This window comes from Trichechus manatus, unplaced genomic scaffold (assembly GCF_000243295.1).
Source record: "Trichechus manatus latirostris isolate Lorelei unplaced genomic scaffold, TriManLat1.0 scaffold00052, whole genome shotgun sequence".
NCBI lineage: Eukaryota > Metazoa > Chordata > Mammalia > Sirenia > Trichechidae > Trichechus > Trichechus manatus.
Genome location: NW_004443988.1, coordinates 10,235,252 through 10,259,992, shown reverse-complemented (window position 1 = coordinate 10,259,992; position 24,741 = coordinate 10,235,252). Strand labels below are relative to the sequence as shown.

The window sequence follows — 24,741 nt, the reverse complement described above, 5'->3', positions numbered from 1 at the left end:
AATCTGCTGAAGAAGCATAGGCATCAGATTAATAAGGGGCTTTAGAGCTTTTAAGTCAAAACCCACATTTTGCTGATGATGGAACTAAAACCCAAGGAGGTGCAAGGACTTGTTGAAGCCCATACAGCCTGTACATGGCAAATCCAGGACCAGAATCCAGGACTCTTGGCCACCAGTTCAGTGGCCTTTCTACATGCTACTTCTAGCCTTCAGAAATAGACTGAATTATTCAGCCACCAACCTTCCTGCCATTTTTGGTGGACTCTAACTTATTTGTTATGATGTGGCCACTCAGCAAAAATGTGTGGTCAGTTTTTCTCAGAGAATCCATGCAAAGTTGGAGGCACTTTTGCTGGTGGAGAATACAATTCATCAGAAAACATTCAAAATTTCAGGCCTTCAGAGCCAAGAGCTTATTCAAAGTCATCAGGAAAATGAGGGGCAGAACCAGACTTGAACTGGCGAGCTCTAGAGAGACAGGTAGAAGATAATGGATGGTAACAGGCGGTCCTTACAGTCCTTCCTTTAGTCCAGATGGGCTCCCCACACTGTCAGGTTGATTGATTGAGTCACCAGTGCTAAGATGGTCACAAATCCCCAGTACATGGACTCAGCTACACTTTGGTTTCTAGGAGGCGCTAGGTGAGAACATAGCCTTCCCCCTTGTAAGCAAACATAGAGGTGCCACCAACAAAAGCAAGGACAACAGGACCCTAACGACCACTGAGATGTAAGCAAAGAAAACGGAGGCAGACAGAGAAGAGAGCTTGGGTTTGTTTTTCACTGGGTTCTCGGCTGTCTCTTAAACACTTCTGATCCTAGGTATAAGCTTGCCCTTTAGAGTCCCAGCTTCCCTGGATATAAAATACATGCTTGGCAACTGCTCTGAAAGTTATTAAAGTTGTAGCAGTAAACAAAAGTTATTGCATCAGTAACTCAGAAACTAATTCCTAAAACTCTTGACACATTTATCCAGAGGGCTAGTGCCAATATAGAAATGGAAATCATTGTCAAGGGTCACTGTGTACCTGGAATTAAAATCCATCATTCTTGGAAGCAGAGAGCTGTGATTTTGGCAGGATATGAATATGCCTTTTGCTACCATCTTTCCTCAAAAACAGGGTCCTTTATTTTTCAGAAGAACAAGAAAAATTCTAATCCCTCATTTCCATTTTCTTTTCAGATTTTTTTTTTCATTGACAGTCCTACATTTAAACTGAAAGTCCTACTTTTCCTTATTCTGTTGTGCTGGTTTTACTTGGATAGAACTCCTGCTGGATACAATAACAGAGAACAAACTTTACAGTAGCAATAATCCCTTCCACAGCATCTATTGTGAAGAAACTTAATATACTTTTATTAAATGGCTGAGGAGTTGGCTCCAGTGATCTGAATTAGCTACAGAAGAGCACAGACAGGAAACAAGCTACCTCCATCATCCAACAGACTCCCTCTGCTTGGGCAGCAATGTGCAGGGACCAAAGCTCCAAAGCTGACATCAAGGAGCACCCCATGGAAAGGGAGCATTGATGGCCTTAAGCAATTCCTTCATCACAAAGAGTTAGCAAAGACAGAAGGAAGGATGGGATCCAGTGTTAGAAAGCAAATGAGAAATGGGCTTTCTGACTCACTGCTAGTGGATTGACAGTATGCCTTAGAGCTTTAAATGCATGATCACCTTGACTCAGATTCTAAGATTTTGTTCTAAGATGGTATCCAGATAAGTACACAGAGCTAGCCTCAGCATGATCACGATAGAGAACAATCAGAAGCAATGCACAAATCATTAAAAATGCAGCCATTGAAATGAAAATGTAATCTATGGTCATCATCTCATGACCCACCAGTGAGTGGCAAAGTGCAGTCACAGAGCAGCATATAGATAGCATGGTCTCATTTATGCAAAATTGTAGCTGAAGGCCTGTTCACCGGGGTGTTAACCGTGGTTATCTGTGGGTAATGGTCTTCTGGGTAACGTTTTTTTTCCTCTACCTACTTTTCTGAATTTTTTTTTTTTACACTCAGTATCACTTTACACTTGGTGGGGGAGAAACTTTTTACATTTTTTTAAAAAAGAAAGCTATATTTTTTCCTAAATTTTTTTCCACCTGCACTGCCATACCTAAGCCCAACCTAGTGGTAAGAAAATATGAAACATTGTGATGGATTCATGGATGTATACAGACATCAAAACTCATCAAAATATATACTTTAATGCATAAAATTGTGCATGTGTTTTTAATGCATCCCATTTATTGTGTGTCAGTTATACCTCAATAATAGTTGTTCCCTAAAAAGGAAAGAAAATATGAAACAGTCCAAGTAATTTCCATTCTCCACACAAAACTGTCGAAACTAAATAAAAAAAAATAAAACTGAATCAGTGTTGGAAAGTAAATTTGATGTTCCAATCAGTAACAGGAGGCTATTCCAAGAGGTTAATAGCATGAGCAACGTGTAAAAATGTTCATTTAGCATATTCCTAGTTCTCTAATGGTGCCAGTGTCCTTGATGATGGATGAGTGCAGGGCTCACCATTTGACCTGCTTCCGTCTTCTTCTGTTTGCACTTTTTTGCAGAGTCCACGTCAATCTTAGGTACATTGTACCCCCAAATAGATGCTTCAGTGCACTTTAATTTTCCTGAAGTAAATTAATAGTCCTTTCTAGCTTCCCTTAAGTAACTATATAGCAAACCTGAGCAGTATGAGATTTTTGGATCAGATAAACCAACCATTCCTTCTAGAGATAATTATGAAAAGACTGATAAATATTTTGAAGACTTTTCCTTGTCTCTGCAGCCAGGTTTTCTCAGATATATATACTCTTTTCCTATAAGACTAGCTACTGAAATATTCCGGATCTGCAATTGCCTTAAAAAGAACATGACCAAAGTAATGCCACTAGCTAAAGTTGGTTTGAGAATTGGGTCTCTGAGTTAGATGGGCAAGAAGGAAATGTGAATGTTTGCTTATTGGTGTCAGGGTCACTGTCCTCAGAGCCAATGAAAGTTTCGTCTCTTGGTGCCCATGAAGAACACGAGTCCTGTAGTCACTGAAGGGGTATGAGCCTCTCGTAGGTTAGGCTGGCTTCTCATCATTGTTTTCCTATGCTTTTCCCCTCTGCTTTCCAATGCAACCAGTTGGACAGTGCTGCAGGGAAGAATCGGCCACCCAGAGAACCCATTCCGAGTGGCCCTGGAATACATCTCAAGTGGAAACCGAAGCCTGTCAGCAGTGGACTTCTTTGCCCTGAAGAACTGCAGTGAAGGTATATGAATCTGGCTTTCCCCTCCGCTCCTTGGTCACTTGTTGTCTTAGGTGTGTCAATAATCTGAAGCCGTACTTAGCTGGGAGTGTGCACACTTTTATAGAAAAGTCTACACCGCTTCTGGGGTGGTTCTGAATGTTACCAACTGAGCCATAGCCTAGATGATCAATTTTCAAAGATTGAGTATAAAATTATATCTGCTTAACTTAAAACTTCATCAAACAGAATCCAGTCTTTGTTAGATAACATATTAGCTTAACTTCCCTGTCTTCCAAATGCCTTCATTACGCTATATATTTTTTAACTTTTCATTATGGAATTGTTTAAGCATACACAAAGTAAACAGAATAGTGTAATTAACCCACATGTAACCACAGCCAGTTTCAACAATTATCAACATTCTGCCATTTTTGTTTCACCTATATTTCTACCCATTCTTCACCCTCCCCCTGACTTGATAATAATTATAATTTTATATTTCTTTTCCTGAGGTAAATAACTAACGTATTTTTTTAAAGATTTGACTTCAGCTTTTATTGAGAGACAACATAGGAAATGGTTATATGAAAACTTTTCAGCATATTTTGTAAAAACAATTAAGACATGGTCAACTGTACCACTGAATAAGCCCCACATTGGTAATTCCTTTCAGGATTTAGCATCAAGAGAGGCATGACTCTCCTAAAAAATAATTTGTTAATTTTTTTTCCATTCACCTTTGCTGACAAAAGCTCTGAACTCAATGCAATATTCAATAATAGTAATTATACCTGTATAGGTTTTTGATAAGCTTATTTGCTCCTTCCCTTTACAGAGTTTTTGATCTTCCTATTTTTAAGATCATACTTTATATGTATCTTTCATTAGACATTGCCTCAAATCTGTTTGGTCCAAAAAAATAGTTGCCATCAAGTCAATTCTGACTCATGGTGACCTCATGTGTGTCAAAGTAGAACTGTGCTGTATAGGATTTTCATTGGCTGATTTTTCAGAAGTAGGTCATCAGGGCTTTCTTCCAAGTTGCCTCTGAGTGGACTCAAACCTTCAACCTTTCAGTTACCAGTCAAACTCTTAAACTGTTTTTGCCACCCAGGGACTGCTTTGTTTGGTAGGTAGGATGAAATAGATGATCAATATATATGTGAGTTTGACCTTTCCTTGATTTTTCAAAAGCTCTAGGTTCATTATTATAAGCACTTTTTATTGTTTTCCAGATGTAGAAGGTATAGGAGATGGGCTTGAATTGCAGGAATCCTTGGGTGAGCCTCAGAAGTTGTGTTCATTACTCCATCCCTGCTGTTTTCTTGCTGTGCCTGCCTCTGCCCACAGGTTTACTGTGGAGGGAGTTCTGTCCTGTGCCATGGAACCTGTGGTCTCAGAGGCTCAAGGATGGAGTGTGGACCAGAAGGAACCTGTGGCATTCCAGATCTAAATTCTCAATTTAGACTATTCATAGACAACTGTAAAGGCCCATAAGACACAGTCACCTGTTGCTTATACAGGCCCAGGTTTGAATCATGTGACTCTAGGAGTGGTACATGAAAGGAACTCACTTAAGTAGGGAGTACTTACAGTACTGTGGTTCTTCATTCAATGCTGGCCTTGAAAGAACTTTCATGAAGTGTTGTTTTGTTTTTAAATCAAAACTTGTTTATGTGTGAGAAAAACAAAAATCACCATAATGTGATGGATTGAACTTCAGTTCAAGATGAAAGGTGGTTAACTTGTGATGTGAGACAATGTACAAGAAACATGTGGTTTGGGAGCAAGCCAGGAGCTTATACAAATGTTTCTGCACTCATGAACTTGGGGATTTGTGAACGTCTCTGGCCATCATCAATCCTTGCAGATGTCAAAAGTCTAGGTACAGTCTGAAAGAAGCCATCTGTTGACATGGAGCCAGTTAACAGGAATGTGACAGGGAGAAGTTGTCAGTTCCTAAAATTGGTCTAACCTCATTTGAGCAACATCAGGAAAGAAGGGAATAAGAGGCTACAAAACTCCCTAAATGAGGTCCAGCACAGATACTCTTGCAAAAATTTCACATCCTGCAAAACTTTTTTCACCTTTGAATCAAGGATCTCAACCAGATGTATAGATGTTTTCTCCCTTACCCTTGCAACTCCCTTTCACCTACAAAATTCTTGTTCTATAGCTTGTGCTGCCATCGCGGTGAGTCTGCTGCAGAGTTTTAAAGACCTGTTCTTTGCCTGCTTTTCTACCCTTTTGAAATCAACACAGTTGACCTCCCTGAACTTCCTTGAATCACCCAAAAGATGTTTCTGCTGACAGGGCAGAATAAATGGAGGCAGATTTTTCAGAAGTAGATCACTGGGCCTTTCTTCTGAGGCACCTCTGGGTAGACTCAAACCTCCAATCTTTCAGTTAGCAGCCGAGTGTGCTAACTGTTTGCACCACTCAGGGACTCCCAGTTAGTGAAAGGTAGAACCAAACTCAATCCCAAATGGATCTGACCACAAAGCCCTGAGATCTAGACCTGATGCTGCTTTGAGTTCTGTAGGTTGCTGTCTAAATACTACTAATTCTGCCTCTTGAATTTACCCTTCTGACATCATTTCCTCAGCAGGTGCTTTGTCCAGGCCTTCATATAATCAGACTTGGACTTTGGCAGCAGTGGCCAGCCAATCTCCGTGATACCATTCCCCTTCTTCACACATTGCCAGACAAATCTCCCCAACAGTCCCTTTTCTTGTGGCACTTCCATGAAACTTCAGTAACTTATTGCCTACTACATCAGAAAATAATGAAATGTGAGGTCTAGACTGGGCCACCTCACTCATTTCCCAGAGCCAGGTGAGCAATGGCATGGGATCCCACAGCTGGCTGGTGGTAGAGCTGGAACTAACTCCCAGGAGCATCTTATCTTCTGGTGTGGCAGTTTTTCCACTACCCAGTTCTGCCTGGAAAGCCACTGATTTCTGCCTCTGCCTAATTTCCAAGGTTCTTTGTCTCCACTGTACCTGTCCAACATTACTCCTTGTGTTCTCCCACATCTACCTGTCTTCTAGTCAGACTGGTTTTCTATTGCCACACCTCTCCCAGGCTCTCATTTTGAAGACTGAATCATTTTTTAGATCCATCTTAAGGCCTAGCCCCTCCAAAACATCATTCCCACTACTTAAATTCTGCTCTGAAGCCTTTGTTCTCTGTGTCTGAAATTAATAGCTGTTTTATAATTATTTCCCAATTAGTCATTTTGGGACCCTAGCTTGAGCTTCGGGGCCTTGTCTTATATTTCTTTCATTTCTCCAAGGACCAGTTAACAGGGTACTAAACACGTAGTGAACACCACGTAAATACTGTTGACTGATTGGTTAATCAATCATTTGATAAACGCTGCTCCTGCTTTTATAGCTTCGGGCTATTACCCTACTCCTTCAAAAGAAACTAGCAGTGAATGGAAACTGCTTGGAAGGGGTTTTTCCAAATAATCTTGAAAGAGCAGATTCTATGTTCAGCACAGAAGGGGCATCAGCTCCCAGAGAACCCTCAGCACATTCACAAAACCCTTTCTTCAGCAGATAACCCAGAGGGGTTGAATTATGCAGAACACTCATCAGGATCCCTCAGGGTCAGAGGAGCCTAGAGAAAAGCAGCTTTCAGATTTAGTGGGACTAACCAGTTGCCATGGAGTAGATTCTAACTCATGGTCACCCCAAGTGTATCAGAGTAGAACTGTGCTCCACAGAGTTTTCAGTGACTTATTTTTCAGAAATAGCCTTTCTTCCAAGGCTCCTCTGGGTGGATTCAAATCTCCAAACTTTTGGTTAGCAGCTGAGCATGTTAACTGTTTGCACCACCCAAAGACTCTAGACCTGATGCTGCTTTGAGTTCTGTAGGTTGCTGTCTAAATACTACTGAGGCTGCCTCTTGAATTTATGCTTCTGACGTCATTTCCTCAGCACGTGCCTTGTCCAGGCCTTCATATAGTCAGGTCCCAAATGAGTTGGAGATGCATGAATATCTTAATCTCTGAAGGCCTAAAATAATGGTGTTGGGCTAGATCCATGGTCTTCAAATGTTTTTTAGAGTTTGAACCCTTAGTTCAAACAAAGTCTTATGTAGAAGCCTAGTATATAAAATTACACAAGTAGAGTTGCCCTTGGAAGGTGCACTTACCTGCTCCACAGTACTTGACAACCTGACGCCCTCCCCTGCTGGGTCTGTATGAAATACAATTACAGAACCCCTGGATAGTCTGATTTCCAAGGCTCCTATTAACTCCAACCATTTTGAGCCTATAATTTTGTACTTACTTTAAATCTGAAAACCCTAGTAGTTATATTAGCCATGCCTTCTTTAAAAGATTAAGACTAAGCACGAGGCTATTATGGGCCATTTTCACAGAGCAAGTTCTCCTCCTGGTGGATACCTACTTTGAGAAGCTGGGTGTGGAGCCAGTATGAATGCTTCCAGTAAAAAATGTGTGGCATCTACCACTTTACCCCCTCCCTTCTCCTCAGATGACAGGCAGTGGATATGTCCTCTATAAGCCAAGAGGGCCCAAGAGGAAATGAGAGAAGGTGAACAAACAAATTCTAATCTTTGGCCGATTAGGTAGAAACAATCAGCCTCTGGAGTGGGCTCTACAGTCCAGCTTTGTAAAATGAGGGATTATTTCCTAGGCTCCTGGCAGCCTGGCCCAAACTGGGCATTTTTTTTTTCCAACAGCAAACAACACCACAGCAGGGTCCTCCATGTATGCTTGTAAAGTGGAGATCACAATGACACTCTTGTCTTGTGGCTGCCAGCTGAAAACTCTCTTTATATAGCTGACTCATCCATGAATTCATCCACTCTTTCATTCAATAGGCATTTACTGAGCAAATACTAAGCTGAACACATATTGGCATTGATAGAAAATTGTTTTTCTCTTACGACTGAGTTTTGATGTGATAGCTTTAAGATCTCTGTTCTTTGGAGGAGAAACTGCTCCCGAAAAGGCATCCCTGATTTTATATTTAATTCACACTGGAGGGATTATACAGGTGCTCCATTTACAGAGATACCTTCCTCCAAACTAGTTCCAATGCTCCTTTCTCAGGGAGACCACAGAATGAGCACTCAACCAGCAGCCAGAAAACCTGGACAGAAGTCTCCCTTTTGCCTCTAATTTGCCACAGACTATCTGACTCTTTGGAGCAGATGGGACATGAACGTTCTCCCCAGAATTGGTACATGCCTTTTTTGTTTTTTAAACTAAAATAGGAATAACAACATGCACAATGGTTGTCCTGCAACTGATCTTATCATGAGGGTCAAATGAGAAAGTGGTTGTGGAGGTGTGTTATAAATTATGCCATGAGCTACCTGACCTCTCTGGGCCTTACCTGGCCTGAAGCCTTCTAATACGAGGTATCTCTCTTGCAGCTGCCCACAGCTTCTTGTGGAGAACCTACCATTCACAGAAACAAATGGACCCTCGACTCCTTTTGCAAAGCTTTTGACATTAATGATGACCAAATGCCAAGTGGGTGGTGAGAGGCAGCACTGCCAGTCTGAGTCCAACACCAGGGTGGCCACCACCTGGGTTGGTCCTCCCATGGGCTGAATCAATTACACAATGGTGGGGTAATTGCTTGGAAGTGAAATCCAAGAAGAAATCACAACCACAGCCTCAGTGTCTGTCCTCCCTTAGTTTTTGTTCTGCTTAATTCCAATTGGAAGGTGAACCCTATTTTCCAAACACTCTCCTTAAAGTGTTAACTTCGTATTTCTGAAACCTCCACCCTTAATTTGTCTGTGGACTGTAATGTTTAAAAGATTAACTTCAGAATTATGATCTTATCTGGCCTCTGAGATCTACTCGCATTTCAGCAAACACAACTCACCAATTTGAGCTTCTGTTCCAGCTTTGCCCTCTGTAGAGTGCTCTTCCCCTCCCCCACTCCCAGGGCAAATACTATCTTTAACAAGAAGTCTCTCTGCTCAGAATTACGTTTCCTTATATTTCTATTTTAGAACAGCCTGCTTCTTTTCAGAGTTATTTATGTGTCTCACTCAACAGATGTTAAGTTCCTAGAATCAAATACGGTGTCTTTTTTTTCTTTTCTAATCTCTGTACCCCAATTAGCAACTAACGTTTGGCTTTTCGCACGGTAAACACTTAGGAAAAGTACGTTTACTCAAGTGTAGCGGGGACTGTGGGATTTGGAAGGAGACTGAATCCGTGTGGAGTGCTAGCTCCATCACTTACCTTCTTTGTGATCTTGGAAGTTTCTTAAATCTATGAGTTTTGGTTTTCTCATCAGTAAATGCAGCTAAGAATACCTACATACATTGCAGGTTTGTTGGGAAATTATAACAGATATTGCATGTAGAGCTCCTAGCACAGTGCCTGGCGCAATAAATACCGTCTGCCCCTCGGCGCTCCCTCCCACACCCCTGGACTGGGTTCAATCTCCCCTCCTTGGAGCCAAAACTGAATGATTCTGCACAACTGTCCCGGGGTACGTTTGCAGCTTCACATTTACCTTTCGGTCTCCGCCTGCGCCTGCGCCTTATCCAGTGCTTTGGATAGAGGGAAAAGTGCCCCCCTTCCAGATCTGCTTTCTGATTTCGAGGGCAGCTGCCTCTCTTCCCCTCACAATCTACGCTTTCTCTCTGGATAAGGTCATTGTCTACCTCTGTGCCACACAAAAGAGTAGGACTGTTTAATCAGGTGGGGATGGTGGGAGACCGGAATTCAGCCTGAAGGTCGACATGCTCAGCACGCTGCCTCCCTCAGCCAGACTGAGACATAGAGTCTAAATCAGCCCGGCCCCTGATAGAGCCAGGAGCAGGCTGTGCAGCCCCTCCGTTCTCAACTGGTGCAGAGCTGCTGTTGGCAGAGACCTCCTTACTTGGGAAAAGCTTATTCATAATTACTAATAAAGCTAATTAAAAATGCTCCACAAAGTGCTTGGGAGCAATAACGGTTGCGTGGGGGACTATTTTAAATATTTGACCATCGGAACTCGCCCGGAAATGGGGATAGACACAAAAGGTTTCAGATATAAATAAATAAGGAACCAGCACGCTGAGGTCATTGTACTTTCTGCAGAAAATTACTTTCAAATTACAACTACATAAAAAAAAATAATTGAACAGATTAATCACACTAAAATAATTGGTCTATTTTAAAAGTAATTTGGAGCAATATTCAGTCATTGACATCAATGTCTACTAGAAAAGAGTCATGAATTTCATTCTCTGACTAATGTATTTATTTTATTAATGGCGCTAAATGATGTTGTTACTGCTTATAAATATTTCATAACTTTTAATTCATTAAAATGTTGAAGGAATTTTATAAAGTATTTATTAGTTTTAAATCATTCACAAAATGAGAAGAAAGAGCGGCAAACATCCATTAGTAATCGGAACATGGAATGTATAAAATATGAATCTAGAAAAACTGGAAATTGTCAGAAAGTAAATGGAACATTTGAAGACAGGTATCCTAGGCATTAGTGAGCTGAAATGGACTGGAATGGGCCATTTTGAATCAGACAATCACATGGTCTACTATACCAGGAATGACAAATTAAAGAGGACAGCACCATTCATTGTCAAAAAGAACATTTCAAGATCTATCCTGAAGTACAATGCTGCCAGTGATAGGATAATATACAGAGACCTACAAGGAAGACCAGTTAATATGACTATTAATCAAATTTATACACCAACTACTAATGCCAAAGATGAAGAAACTGAAAAATGTTACCAACTTCTGCAGTCTGAAATTTATCAAACATCAAGATACAACCAAGATGCACTGACAATTACTGGTGATTGGAATGCAAAATTTGGAAACAAAGAAGAAGGATCTGTAGTTGGAAAATAATATGGTCTTGGTAGTAGAAATGACCCTGGAGGTCACATGACAGAATTTTGCAAGATCTGTGGCATATTCATTGCAAATATCATTTTTCAACAACATAAATGATAACTATACATGTGAACCTCACCAGATGGAATACACAGGAATCAAATCGACTACATCTGTGGAAAGGGATGATGGAGAAGCTCGACATCATCAGCCTGAACAAAGCCAGGGGCCAACTGTGAAATAGACCATCAATTGCTCACATGCAAATTCAAGTTGAAATTGAAGAAAATTTTTAAAAAGTTCACAAGAGCCCAAGTAGGACCTTGAGTATATCCCACCTGAATTTAGAGACCATCTCAAGAATAGATTTGACACATTGAACACTAATGACCGAAGACCAGATGAGTTGTGGAAGGACGTCATACATGAAGAAAGCAAAAGGTCATTAAAAAGACAAGAAAGAAAGAAAATACCAAAATGAATGTCTGAAGAGACTCTGAAACTTGCTCTTGAACGTAGGTTAGTTAAGGCAAATGGAAGAAATGGTGAAGTAAAAGAGCTGAACAGATGATTTCAAAGGGCAGCTCAAGAATGTGAAGTAAAGTATTATAATGAAATGTGCAAAGATCTGCATTTAGACATCCAAAAGGGAAGAACATGCTCAACATTTCTCAAGCTGAAAGAACTGAAGAAAAATTTCACACCTCGAGTTACAATACTGAAGGATTCTGTGGGCAAAAACTTGAACAATGCAGGAAGCATCAAAAGAAGATGGAAGGAATACACAGAGTTACTACACCAAAAACAATTGGTCAGTGTTCAACCATTTCAGGAGGTAGCCTAAGATCAAGAACTGATGGTACTAAAGGAAGAAGTCCAATATGCACTGAAGGCATTGGCAAAAAACAAGGTTCCAGGAATTGACAGAATACCAATTGAGATGATTCAACAAACAGATGTAATGCTGGAAGCGCTCACTGGTCTATGCCAAGAAATTTGGAAGACAGCTACCTGGCCAACCGACTGGAAGAGATCCATATTTGTGCCTATTACAAAGAAAGGTGATCCAATAGAATGTGGAAATTATCTAACAATATCATTAATATCACACTCAAGTAATATTTTGCTGAAGATAATTCAGAAACAATTGCAGCAGTACATGGACAGCGAATTTCCAGAAATTCAAGCTGGATTCAGAAGATGGCATGGAATGAAGGATATCATTGATGAAGTCAGATGGATCTTGGCTGAGAGCAGAGAATAGCAGAAAGAGGTTTACCTGCATTTTATTGACTATGCAAAGGCATTCTACTGTGTGGATCATAATAAATTATGGATAACACTGCAAAGAGTGGGAATTCCAAAACACTTAATTGTGTTCATGTAGACCTTTACATAGAACAAGAGGCAGTCATTTGAACAGAACAAGGGGAAACTGTGTGGTTTAAAATCAGGAAAGGTGTGCATCAGGTTTTATCCTTTCACCATACTTATTCAAAAAAAAAAAAAAAAAAGCTGCCGTCGAGTCCATTCGGACTCATAGTGACCCTATAGGACAGAGTAGAACTGCCCATTAGGGTTTCCAAGGTACGCCTGGTGGATTCAAACTGCCAACCTATTGGTTAGCAGCCAAACTCTTAACCGCTACTCCACCAGGGTTTCCTCAATCTATATGCTGAGCAAATAATCCGAAAAGTTGGGCTACCTGAAAAAGAATGTGGCATCAGGATTGGAGGAAGGCTCATTAACAAACCTTTGATATGTAGATGACACAACCTTTCTTGTTGAAAGTGAAGAGGACCTGAAGCACTTACTGATGAAGATCAAAGACTACAACCTTCAGTGTGGATTACACCTCAACATAAGGGAAACAAAAATCCTTACAACTGGACCAATAAGCAATAGTATGATAAATGAAAAAAAGATTGTCGAGGATTTCATTTTACTTGGATCCACAACCAATGCCCATGGAAGCAGCAGTCAAGAAATCAGACGACATATTGCATTGGGCAAATCTGCTGCAAAAGACCTCTTTAAAGTGTTGAAAAGCAAAAATGTCCTTTGGAGGACTAAGGTGGGCCTGATCAAGCCATGGTATTTGCAGTCACTTCATATGCATGTGAAAACTGGACAATGAATAGGGAAGACCGGAGAAGAACTGATGCATTTGAATTACGGTGTTGGCAAAGAATATTGAATATACCATGAACTGCCAAAAGAATGGACAAATTTGTCTTGGAAGAAGTTCAGACAGAGTGCTCCTTAGAAGGGAGCTTGGAGAGACTTCATCTTACATACTTTGAACATGTTATTAGGAGGGACCAGTCCCTGGAGAAGGACATTAAGCTTGGTAAAGTAGGGGGCTAGAAAAAAGAGGAAGATGCTCAATGAGATGTATTGACCCGGTGGCTGCAACAATGGGCTCAGACATTGTGAGGGTGGTGAAGGACCAGGCAGTATTTTGTTCTGATGTACGTAGGGTCGCTAGGACTCAGAACCACTCAATGGCACCTAACACAATAACAATTCAATATGCAATTGCCACTCTGCCAAGGTAATTTAAAAAATTACTGTTTTGGGTAATGGGAATCTCTTTGAATGTGGAGGATTAAGCCCCAGTTATTAATGAGACTGATGTGCCAGCTGGTAATTAACTGGGGGCTTGGGGAAGCTGTGTATCCTCTTTAGGTGTCCTAGGCCCCTCCATAGCTATTCCTTAAACTCTGTGGCTATGAGGCAAATAGGGTGGACTCAGACACATTAATTTCAGAGATATAAAGAAATGTCTGTTTAGACACTAGTTTCAATCCACCACCTCTCCCACACCTTCTTCATCTCCCTGAGGCACCAGCACAGCTAACAACAGAATCTATAATTCCACCCTCACCTCTGTTTCTTTCATTCTCTGATAGTGAGTAAAACGGGCAAAATGATGCAACAGAAAGAAAAGCAAGTAACACATTAGCATGGGCAGGGGAAAGAGGATAGAATGTGGAATAAGAAAACCATGGTTTTTGAATCCTAATGGAGTCATTGGTGTTCAATGTGTCCAGTATATCCTTCAGTACTAGACACTTCATGTGTGAAAGGACAATAATGATATCTACTCCAGGGTGGATGTGAAAATTAAACAAGATACTTATACGCTCCACCCGACACAATGCCTGGGACCTAGTGGAAAATCAGTGTTAGTTCCTACTCTTCCCTAAGTCCAAACACTTCATCATGGTATTGTTCACTCAGTTGCCTGGGCAATTCTTCATTAACCCATGGTACAAACAGTTAGTCTGGATCATTAAGAAAAATGACCCCAACAGTGAACTAGTCCAACTTAGGGGATCAGTGAAGTTCCCCTCTGGAGGAGAGTCAGCTGGCTCAGTTCTCAGTGTCTTGACCATAGATGTGAAAACAGGCTCTATTTACTGCCTCTGAGCCTTGTCCACACAGTAACTGGCTAAAGGCATTTGGTTCTGGGCAAATGGGGAGGGGCTGGGATTCAACATGTGGGTTGGGGCAACTGGGGCTGTGTTTCTCACACTTGGATGCTTGCACCTGCAGGATATGTAGTGGTGTTCTGAAAGTGTACAAACCCACAGAATCAATGTGGTATGTCTTCCCGGAGCTCCAGTTTTACCAAAAGATTGGGGTGGAGGGGCATTTTTATTTTAAAACTAGCATGGCTATAAATTGGGTTCAAATGCAAACTTCATGCAAATTTTAAGATGAAACATGAGATTTAGAAGACCTAGGTGATTTAGGTGACTTCCTTCTCTGCCATTTGGGGCACATCAGAGAGGAAGTTGGTGAAACACCACTCCAGGTGACAGAGGGACATGGGCAAGAGAAGGTGGTGTAACCAGACTCCTCCATGATCTTCAAATTTAAAAAAAAAAAACAAAAAAACAGCTGCCATTGAGTTGACTTCGACTCATGGTGACCCCATGTTTGTTAGAGTAGAACTGTGCTGCATGGGGTTTTCAAAGGCTGATTTTTCAGAAGTCGGTCACTAGGCCTTTCTTCTGAGGTGCATAGGAGTGGACTCAAACCTCCAAACTTTTGGTTAGCAGCCAAGGGCATTAACCATTTGCACCATCCAGGGACTCCAGGTGAACACACGGGACTTTTAAATATAATATTTGGTTAGTCTAGCTCTGACTTGGTACCTCGATTTTAGGAACTGAGTCTTTCTCTGCCTGGTTTGGGAGGTTAGGGCCTTGCTCTAGTCTCTGGTTGTCACCTCAGAATACTGCCCTCCAATCTGTCCATTGACAGCTTATACTTAGAGGATCCCCTTTGTCTGAAGCTCTCCAGCTGGTGATTGCAGGCTTGGTTGCATCATTTTCTCTTGTCCATGTCCCTCTGTTCCCTGGAGTGGTGTTTCGCCAACTTCTTCTCTGATGTGCCCCAAATGGTAGAGGAGGATGAAGTCACCTAAATCACCTAGGTCTTCTAAATCTCATGTTTTATCTTAAAATTTGCATGAAGTTTACGTTTGAACCCAATTTATAGCCATGCTAGTTTTAAAATAAAAATGCCCCTCCACCCCAATCTTTTGGTAAAACTGGAGCTCTGGGAAGACATACCACATTGATTCTGTGGGTTTGTACACTTTCAGAACACCACTACATATCCTGCAGGTGCAAGCATCCAAGTGTGAGAAACACAGCCCCAGTTGCCCCAACCCACATGTTGAATCCCAGCCCCTCCCCATTTGCCCAGAGCCATATGCCTTTAGCCAGTTCCTGTATGGACAAGACTCAGAGGCAGTAAATGGAGCCTGGTCTCAGATCTATGGTCAAGACACTGAGAGCTGAGCCACATGACCCTCCTCCAGGGGGCACCTTTTACACTTCACTGGTCCACTGAGTTGGACTACTAGTTCACTGATGGGTCCAGAAATCTGGAACCCAAATGCCAAAGTCATTCAGAGGCAAAGGACTTGGTGTGGGGAGCGAGGGAACCTTATGCTCACTGATTGACATAGAATGAATATACAAGAAAGTGCACCACTGGGATTTGATGATTTTTCACTTTGTGTTCACAGTTATTTTGAAGTTCCGGCACCCTCTGTCTTCAAGTTATGCTGACAGCATGGTTTTATAGAACTTTATTTTTCTTTTCTTCTTGTTGTAATTTGTTTGGTAGGAAACACTGGGAGACAGGTTGCTGGGCAGCTGCCCAGAAGGCACCTCACTGCACAACTTGCAAATCACAGGGCTGGACAATCTCTGATACCCCTTCTTCCCTTAGCTCTGACACTCTCAGATTCTCTTAGCATTTGGGTGAATGTAAGATCTTTTAGCTTTTGTGGCTTCTGCTTCTTCATTTAGCTCTTAGCCAGCATTTTGTGACTATAAAACGTTTAACAAACACTGAGTAATTACCTCTCATTAATCATTCATGCAACTAGTAGACCAGAGTTGTATTGTTTTCTTCAAGAACATGAGCTCAATATCCTGTCTGGATCTTAAGGCACTCACATGGGGGCGATGGGGCCATCACGGCAGCACCGGGATCATCTCAAGCTCCCTGGGGGAGTGGGCTGGAAGATGGTCACGGGCTCTGTGAGGCTGCAACCCTCTAGAATGCCCTTCTGCTCTCATTAACAGGAAGGCTGAGCCAAATAGCTGGCCAATGGCAGCTGAGAGCCAATAAGCTTTAATTAGAGGCTTCTTCCTGGAAATTCACATGGACATAATAAGGTGGTTGTCTTAAAAGGCCCAGTGAGGTTGAGCGCCTCAACTTTCTTTTTCTGTTATAAGCCTGTCCTTTCACTAGTTTGTGAAATTTAAATATAATGGAACACTAGCTCTGGGAAGGGGCTCTGGTGAGCTCCCCAGTCTGTAGGGTAGTCCAAGTCTAGGGTCTAGGGGGTGTCCTGTCTCCCTTCAATCTCAGGCAAGGCTGTCTGTAGGTTTGGGATTCAAGAACACAAACTGGGGCAGGAGAACGAGCTGTTGTAGCCAGGATAGTAATAGAACCCTCCCCTGGAGAGGGTCAGTTCAGTCTCAGGGAGGGCTGAGCAGGGGGCAAGCCCCCTTCATCCCACTCCCCAGAGGAAAGGGGGGCCTTTGAGTGGCCCAAGGCTTCTGTCCTGTGGACTTGGGCTTATGGACGTGCAAAGCTGGGATGAGAGATTTCTAGAATTACATTATGAGGATTAGAACAGAAAGCGGGAAATTCCAAGGAGAGATAGTTTGTTTTCCTTCTCGTTTTACTATCTCAGGGTCTATGTCTTTCTCTCTTGTTAGTGCACAGACACAAACATGCTTGCTTCTTTACACACACACTCTCTTGCTCTCTAATATATCCAACATGCATGCATGTACACTACTGTGTGAAGGCCGCCCTCCCATCCATTTTCTCCCTAACATGGCCTTTCCCTCCATTTCTTTCTCTCCATTCCTCTATTTTTGGCTGTACATAATGCCAAAACATCTATTCAATTCAGAGTCCTATCACTTGTTTTCTCTGCGCAGTAATAAATGATTAAATGCAGACAGATCACTTCCCTTCTCAGCTCCTCATTCTGACATCTCATGGACAGGCCCTCCCTGCATCTCCCCTCCCTCAGCCTCTCTTGCTTTGTATCTCTCTCAGACTGTGGATGTCTTTGTCTTTTGGCTTGTCTATTTTCTCATTCTCACTTCTCAACCTTCTTCCTTTTGTCTTGGCCTGTGAGGTGAAGAAAACTGGGCCATCTCAATTCTCAATGAAGCCTGCTCTATTCTCACTTCAGACGGGGTTCTGAGGCTCTGTAACCACGGACCAGGCAACTGAAGAGGTCAGACTGTCTGCACTGGGGTCCCGCTCCAGGGTGTGCACAGATGGAATCTTCTCTTTTCTTTCTGACTCTAAGCATAGATTCTCCCTCTTTTCATCTTCTATTTCTCTCTTCATGTGCCTATCATTCCCTTTTTAGGAGATCTCACACATCTCACTCTCTCTCTTTCACATACACACACAAACACACATGCGCCACATGCACCCGCAAACACATGAGCAGTCAGGGGTTTTACGGGGCATTTGGATATGCTGATCCTAAAAAGACAGGACCACAGGGGCAAGGCCACAGCTTTTGGTTGCAGAGGGAGGTCTTACCTAAGGCTCAAGTCTTTCTTGGTACAGATCACATAGGAAAGGCAAGGATCTAGGTAGATAAGGGGGTGTAGTATTTTTCTCTGGTGGAGGATTCAAGGAGTTAAATTAGGGTGAGCTCTTAGATAATGGGATCTGAGAGTATATTCACTATGTGGGAAGAGGAGGGGCTTACGGAAGCTCTCTTCTCTTCCAGGGCAGCAAAGCACAGCATCTGAACTCATGATGAGCCCTGGAGTATTTCCCCTTGTCTTTTCCGAGCCTTTAAAAAAATCATGTTGAACACTCCAGCTGATCTTGGTTGTAATCCTAGAGTTTTATCTGGTCTTTGGCCAGGGTTTTAAAGGGTTTAAACGTCTCCTGAGACCAGATTGATGATGGCAGTAGTGATCTATAGATTCGCCAAGGGAATGGTGAATCTCAGAAAAAAAGGGAGGGACGGAGAAAAGGCTACGAGATCTAGTCAATCCTCCCCTCTCACCACCCCCACCACCATACACACACACCAAGAAGTTTCCTTCTATACCACACTTGGAGGTTCTTAGTTTGCATTGATTAATAATTTTGAAATTTCCCTACCTGATATCTGTTTGGATGTACAAACTGGGCTTTCCATTTCCCTGCCACCTCTGCAGGGCATCTCCTAGTAATGGCTTCCACAACAAGAATCCTTGCTTCCAGAACCAAGGTGGGAGATTTTATTTAAGAACTCAGCTTTTTTAGAATTTTTTATTGTATTTGCATTTACATGTTATTATATTATCTGGTGCAACTTCATCAGAAGTCCACTGACATGAGTTGCCACCATCTCTCCTCGTTGATTTTTGCTTTTCTGAGCTAAAAAACAGAAAGAAAGTATACAATCCTCATTTGATGGATTCTTTTGTCAGGTGTAGAATTCCTCCCACTGTGTGCACCCCCTCCTCCCAAACCTCTTTGTTCCAGCACACAGACAATCCCATTAGGTGCGATATGAGTAGTAGCCGCGTGCTCTGTTTGCAAAGCTCTAGTAAGCTTAAGCAAGGTTTCATGTTCCCCGGGATGGATCATCCAAGTGCCAAAGCCTCATTGACTTTTGCTCCTGTTATTTTCCCCTCCTGCTAAATTGTGAACCTTCACTTCATCTCTGCATCCCTACAACTTGGCTTAAAGCCTGGCACACAATAGGGGACCCATGAACGTTTGTGAAATGTTGAATGACTGAATGAACAAATGAATAAAAAGGGGGTGACATGGAAAAGTACTTATGAATGCAAAGTAGAATGGAAAGATGAGATCAGTAGATAGAAAATGTAAGTAAAGCAAAATACCAGTATTTCAGATATCCACTTAATTAGTCCTTTTACATGGGCATTCTACTTTGTAAGTATTGGCAAAGAAAAATACATCCTGTAACAGAAGCTTAAATTCCAGATTTTATCCTACAATAATAATAATAATTGCAAGAGAGTACCCCCTAGTAAACACCATCTAGAAACTCCTTCCCTCATGCCAGAGCACGGCCAGGACTGCCCAGGGAAGTGATTAGTGATGTACACACCCCTATGTGATTTACTTAAGGTGGGACTTTTCAACTGCTCTGAAGATGCTACAACTGAATCGAACAGCAAATGTACTTGTACTCACTATATTCTGTCAACTTCCTTGCCTTCTGGGGCTTCAGTTGACTATACAATTCTTCACTGTTGAAAAATCACAAGATTCATATATTTAGCATCTGGCAAGGACCTAAAAAATATATATATATATATTCTGTCTTCCATCCTCTATTTTTACAGATTAGCAGGCTGAGGCCCAAAGAAGTTGAAGTTCTGTAACTACCATGCGGCCAAGTCATGAGAGGTCTTTTACCTCCTACTCTTCCTCAACCTCTCCCTGCTAGTTTTCAACCTTGGGAAGATCAGAAAGTGGTTTTAAAATCTACATGTTTTTGTTCCCCACTACTCTGGGAGCCTCATCATCCAACTCAGAGCCTGGCCCAGGCTAGATGTTCAGTCAGTGGTCTTTAATGGAAATAAATGGAATACATGGCAACATGGTATCCTGATAAAGTATTAAGTGGGTGACAAACATACCAGAACCTTATATCTCAGCTTATATTTTCAGAAAGCAGGCCAGCCTGAGCTCAGCTCAGGGAAAGGCCATGCTTAAGAAAAGAACTATGGTGAGAGGAAGAAAAGCCAGGCTAGTTGAGATATAAGAGAATCAGCCAATTGGAATAGATTCTGAACATCACGCAGTGCATGTACGTTTTACAGTTTAAATGTAAAACTTAAAAATGATATTTTACTTAGCCCTTAAACTCCATGTCCTTGATGGCAAACAGCTTAGCTTACTCTAACGTACAGTAAACATTGACACTTGGGAATTTTCTCAATCTCTTTTGGATAGATAATTGGGTAATTCAGAATGCTCCCCTTTTTTATTCTCCTCCCCATTCTTCTGGGGCATGAGTAAAAATGGGAAGGCTTATGTATCACCCTAGTAATGGAAGAGTCATCTACTCTGGCCTCCACCAAGAAATTCACACTCTGTGGTCTTTGGTCATTGGAACGCAGCCTGTGAGTGTGATTGAAGGGGTCCTCTGCCTGCAGGTCATCAGGTCCACACAGATCACACTGGCTCCATCCACAAGGCCCTACATGCCTGCCCACACCCTCAGCCGCATCTGTAGCACACTGAGACTCAATGTTCTCCCGTGCTGCTCTGGGGTTCAGGCCGCTCTCTGCTGACAACCTCCCTGCTACCCTACTCGACTCTACTGACTCTCCTGAAGTAGCCCAGAGCTAACTAAGGGCATACATGTCTTCTCTCTCACAAGTCCCCTCAGCCTTTCTGGTCTTTCTCGCCTTCGCATGCCTCCACCAGGCTAAGTGCCAGGTGGGGAATGCGCAAGCCTTGCTGCCCTTTCTTTCCTTTCCTAATTGCCTCTCTGCTCCCAGTCTATGGAGTCTCTTCCACACCATTGGACATTCTGCCTTGCTCAGTGGTTTTTAGTGTATAGGTCTATATTTGGGGGCTTGTCAACTCTTGGTTCCAGATATTCACATCTCAGCTTTTTGGACTCAAAGATGTGGTTCACTCACAAAAATTCCAGATCTTATTGTTGAAAATCTGTATTCTGAATGATATCAGCCCCCCCCCCCACCCCAACCAAGGCAGTGCATGGAAAAAACTATAGCAACTGTCTAAATGGAGAAGGGTAAGGGAGCAGGTCCACAAGGCTCAGGAAACCTCAGATAACATTTCAAAGTATTATTATATTATAGAGACTTAGCATATCTCTTGCCTCCAGTTGTCCAGTCTCCAGCTGTGCCTCCAGCTAAACAGTCACCAGAGAGAGCTATCAGTGCTTCTTTTTAAAGATCTTCAGGGAAAGAATTTCCAGTTATGATAAAGACAAAGGACTCAGAAGATTGTGACATTCTAAGATGTTTCTTCAAACATCCATCCCTTTTGAATGCTGACTGTAGTCATGAGTCAGGTTCAGAGCCCATAAGGCTATATGTTAATCTTTTGGTTTATGCCATATTCTCTCCTGGCAAAAAGATAATTTACCTAAAGCAAGACCCAGCCTGTGTTCTATTACAGCCAAACTTATTTTCTGAAATCACCACTTACATGCTTTTTTCTGTTCAAGATTCTTATCACCTATAAGTAGAGTTCAAAGTCCCCAGAGCCAGACTTCTTTTCTCTGGCCTCAACCTATGTGCCCTAGCTTTCTCCACCCTGGCCCCTGACTGAATCCCACACTCTGACCCACCAGATCAACAACCTGTCCTCTGAACAGACCAGTGACTGTCATCCCATCTGTCCCAAGGACCATCACAATCCTCACCTCGTTTCTGACAACCCTCAGCAGCATGCGTAAGCACTTCCCACAGCATCATTGTTTAAACCACTCATTTGGCACTAGCCTTAAACATCTGCTGCCTTGTACTTTCCTGTATAAAGTGATTTTGGTTTTAGTATAGGTCTATGTTTAGGGTCCTACCAAATCTTGCTTTATTCAACGCACATGAGAATGTGTCCCTGAGGACTGTGTGCTACAGTGAAAAAGATTCTGGAGCCAAATACAATACTTGCCTAAGTCAACCTCTCTCTGAGCCTTGGATATTCTCATCTGTAATGGGAATCTTTATAATCCAACCTTATAGGGATGGGATTAGAGTTAGTGAGACAACATATGTAACACACTGGCATAGAGAAAATTTTCAAAAAAGCTGATTCTCACCTTCTTTTCCTTTGTAGTTCTGTGTTTCCTTCTCCTTCCATCACCACCCACCCAAATGCCTGGTAGGATGCTTGAAACATAATAAAACCAGAACAGCTCACTGTGGAGTAAACTCCAACTCACAGTGACCCCATGTATGTCAGAGTAGAACTGTGCTCCATGGGGTTCTCAACGGCTGATTTTTCAGAAGTAGATTGTCAAGCCTTTCTTCTGAGGTGCTTCTAGGTGAACTCAAACCTCCAACTTTTCAGTTAGTAGCCAAGCACTTTAACCATTAGTACTACCCAGGGACTCCCTGAAACATAGTAAGTACTCAATAAATATTTGCTAGATTTGCTAGATAGGTGAAAGATAAATGAATGAATGGGTTAATGAGAATAAATGCCATGTTAGGGGTTAGGGGTGTCCCAACCCCCATGCCTGCTCCCTGACTGGATGCTTCATCATGTCCTCTCCACATTTAGCCCCCCACCAGAGACCTCTGTGGAGGCCTCTGACCACTGCCTTGAGCACCATCTCTCCTTCTGCTATTTTGCTAAGGAAGAGCTTGGCCAGGATTCCTGAGCCAGGCTTTGGTCTCTTTGAGTGTGAAAACCAGAGCATATGTAAGGGCTGATGGCTGGCTCTTTCCTCAGAGACAGTGTGTCTTTCAGAAAGAACTGGGAGGATTTCCATCAAAACTCTGTTCCCTCTCTGTGCAGGTGTGCTAAGAGCCTCCAGCTTCTCTAAGCAGGGACATGACGTCCACAGTGAGCTGACGTGGTTGACTGGCCCTTCCCCAGATTCACCTCTGACTTGCATCCTGGGGAACTCTCCAGAGCTCTTCACACACTTCCATTGCTCTTTCCAACAGAACAGGGAGAAACACCTGAAACCAAAGCCTCTCACCCATGCCTGGTATTATCATGACCCAAGATGGGCGTTTCTCTTCTTGATCTGAAATGCCAGGTTTGTCTTCCAGAAAGCCAGGGTAGCTATTTTAGACATTGAATCTGGATAGCCTCCCTTTAATTAATCTCTAATCATGATAGACTCTAATTCAATGTAGAACATTAGCTCAGTAATATTTAGATTTTCCCATTTTGAATTTGTGTTTATAGACCGTAATAATGACGGACTGTGAGCTTGGGTCACGTTTTGAAGGGCTTAGATTTATTACAGTGAGATCAATGGCAGGCTTTGTAATCTCACTCCCAAAACAGGACAAAAGAGGTGATCTCTTAGGGGAGTGGGTGCCAGTTCAAGCCAGCGCTACTCCAGTTTCCAACTAAGGTATTATATTCTCCTGATGCTTTTCACAAACAGATTTTAATCTGGCTTCCTTTATATGTTTCTTAATAACTTTTCTGAAGAGACGACGGAGTCTGAATTATTGACTCAAATTGTACCAGCTTTCTAAGAATCATGCTTTCAGAGGTGAGAGAAATGGATTAAAGAATTATTCATTTTGATCTTTAAAATGTGTCTGTCACTGAGGCCCCTGGGCCTGTGTACAAAGATTAAAAGACACAATTACTTTGGAAAAATAGACTGAGCAACCTGTGTGTAGGCCAAGCCAAATATAGTCTTGGCCACCATGCAATCCTGCCCGTTATATCCAGAGGTAGTAGTGGTCCAGCAAGTCATACAGCTAGAGGACATGTCCAGTTAGAATGGAAGCTTCCATAAGTGTAAGAGAGATGAAGCCAAATGACTTATACCTATGCGTTAAAGTCAACGCCCTGACCTGTTAAGGGTTGAGTGGCATGAGCTCAGAGAGGTACCCACTCCATGGAAAAGGTCACATTTCCAGTTCCCAGGACATGTGATTATCAGAGAAATAGCCCAGCAGTGATGGCTGAAGGCCTTACAGAAAGAAGGAAGCCAAAGTGGGCCTGTGCTCCCAGGGAAGATACATTCCCAAGAGCCATAGATGTTAGTGCACACCCCAGGCTCTGCTGAGGAGGAATCCCTGAAAACCCACATTCTAAGTAAAAGGCTCTAGGCAGCAATTATGAAAGGAAAACTAAGACTAAGCCACTTCTACTCAGGACCTCTTGAGTGGGAAACAGGCAGTTGCAAAAAAAAATAAATAAATAAAGGCGGGGGGAGGGGTCAGAGGGAAAAGGAGGAAGGGACGGATGTTGATAAAAAGCATTCAGGGAAACATCTTTCTTTTCCACACAAAACGGTGGTGATGTGATGGAAATACTGTTATAGTAATACATGTAAATGGGAACCAGTAGAAGAGAAATTGTATATGCCTCACCCTTTCACCCAACAAACATTATTTTTTTTTTTATTTTTTTTATTTTTTAATATTTTATTGT

At 42.2% G+C, this 24,741-nt stretch overlaps 1 protein-coding gene across 1 annotated transcript in view; it reads left to right on the top strand.

Annotated features, from left to right (window-relative positions):
• ALK (ALK receptor tyrosine kinase) overlaps positions 1-24,741 on the top strand; it is a 1,033,821-nt gene that overhangs the window by 778,489 nt on the left and 230,591 nt on the right. Inside the window, exon 5 of the mRNA XM_004377648.3 lies at positions 3,142-3,269. Within this exon, the coding sequence (XP_004377705.1) occupies positions 3,142-3,269 (128 nt within the window). The remainder of the gene's footprint in view (positions 1-3,141; positions 3,270-24,741) is intronic.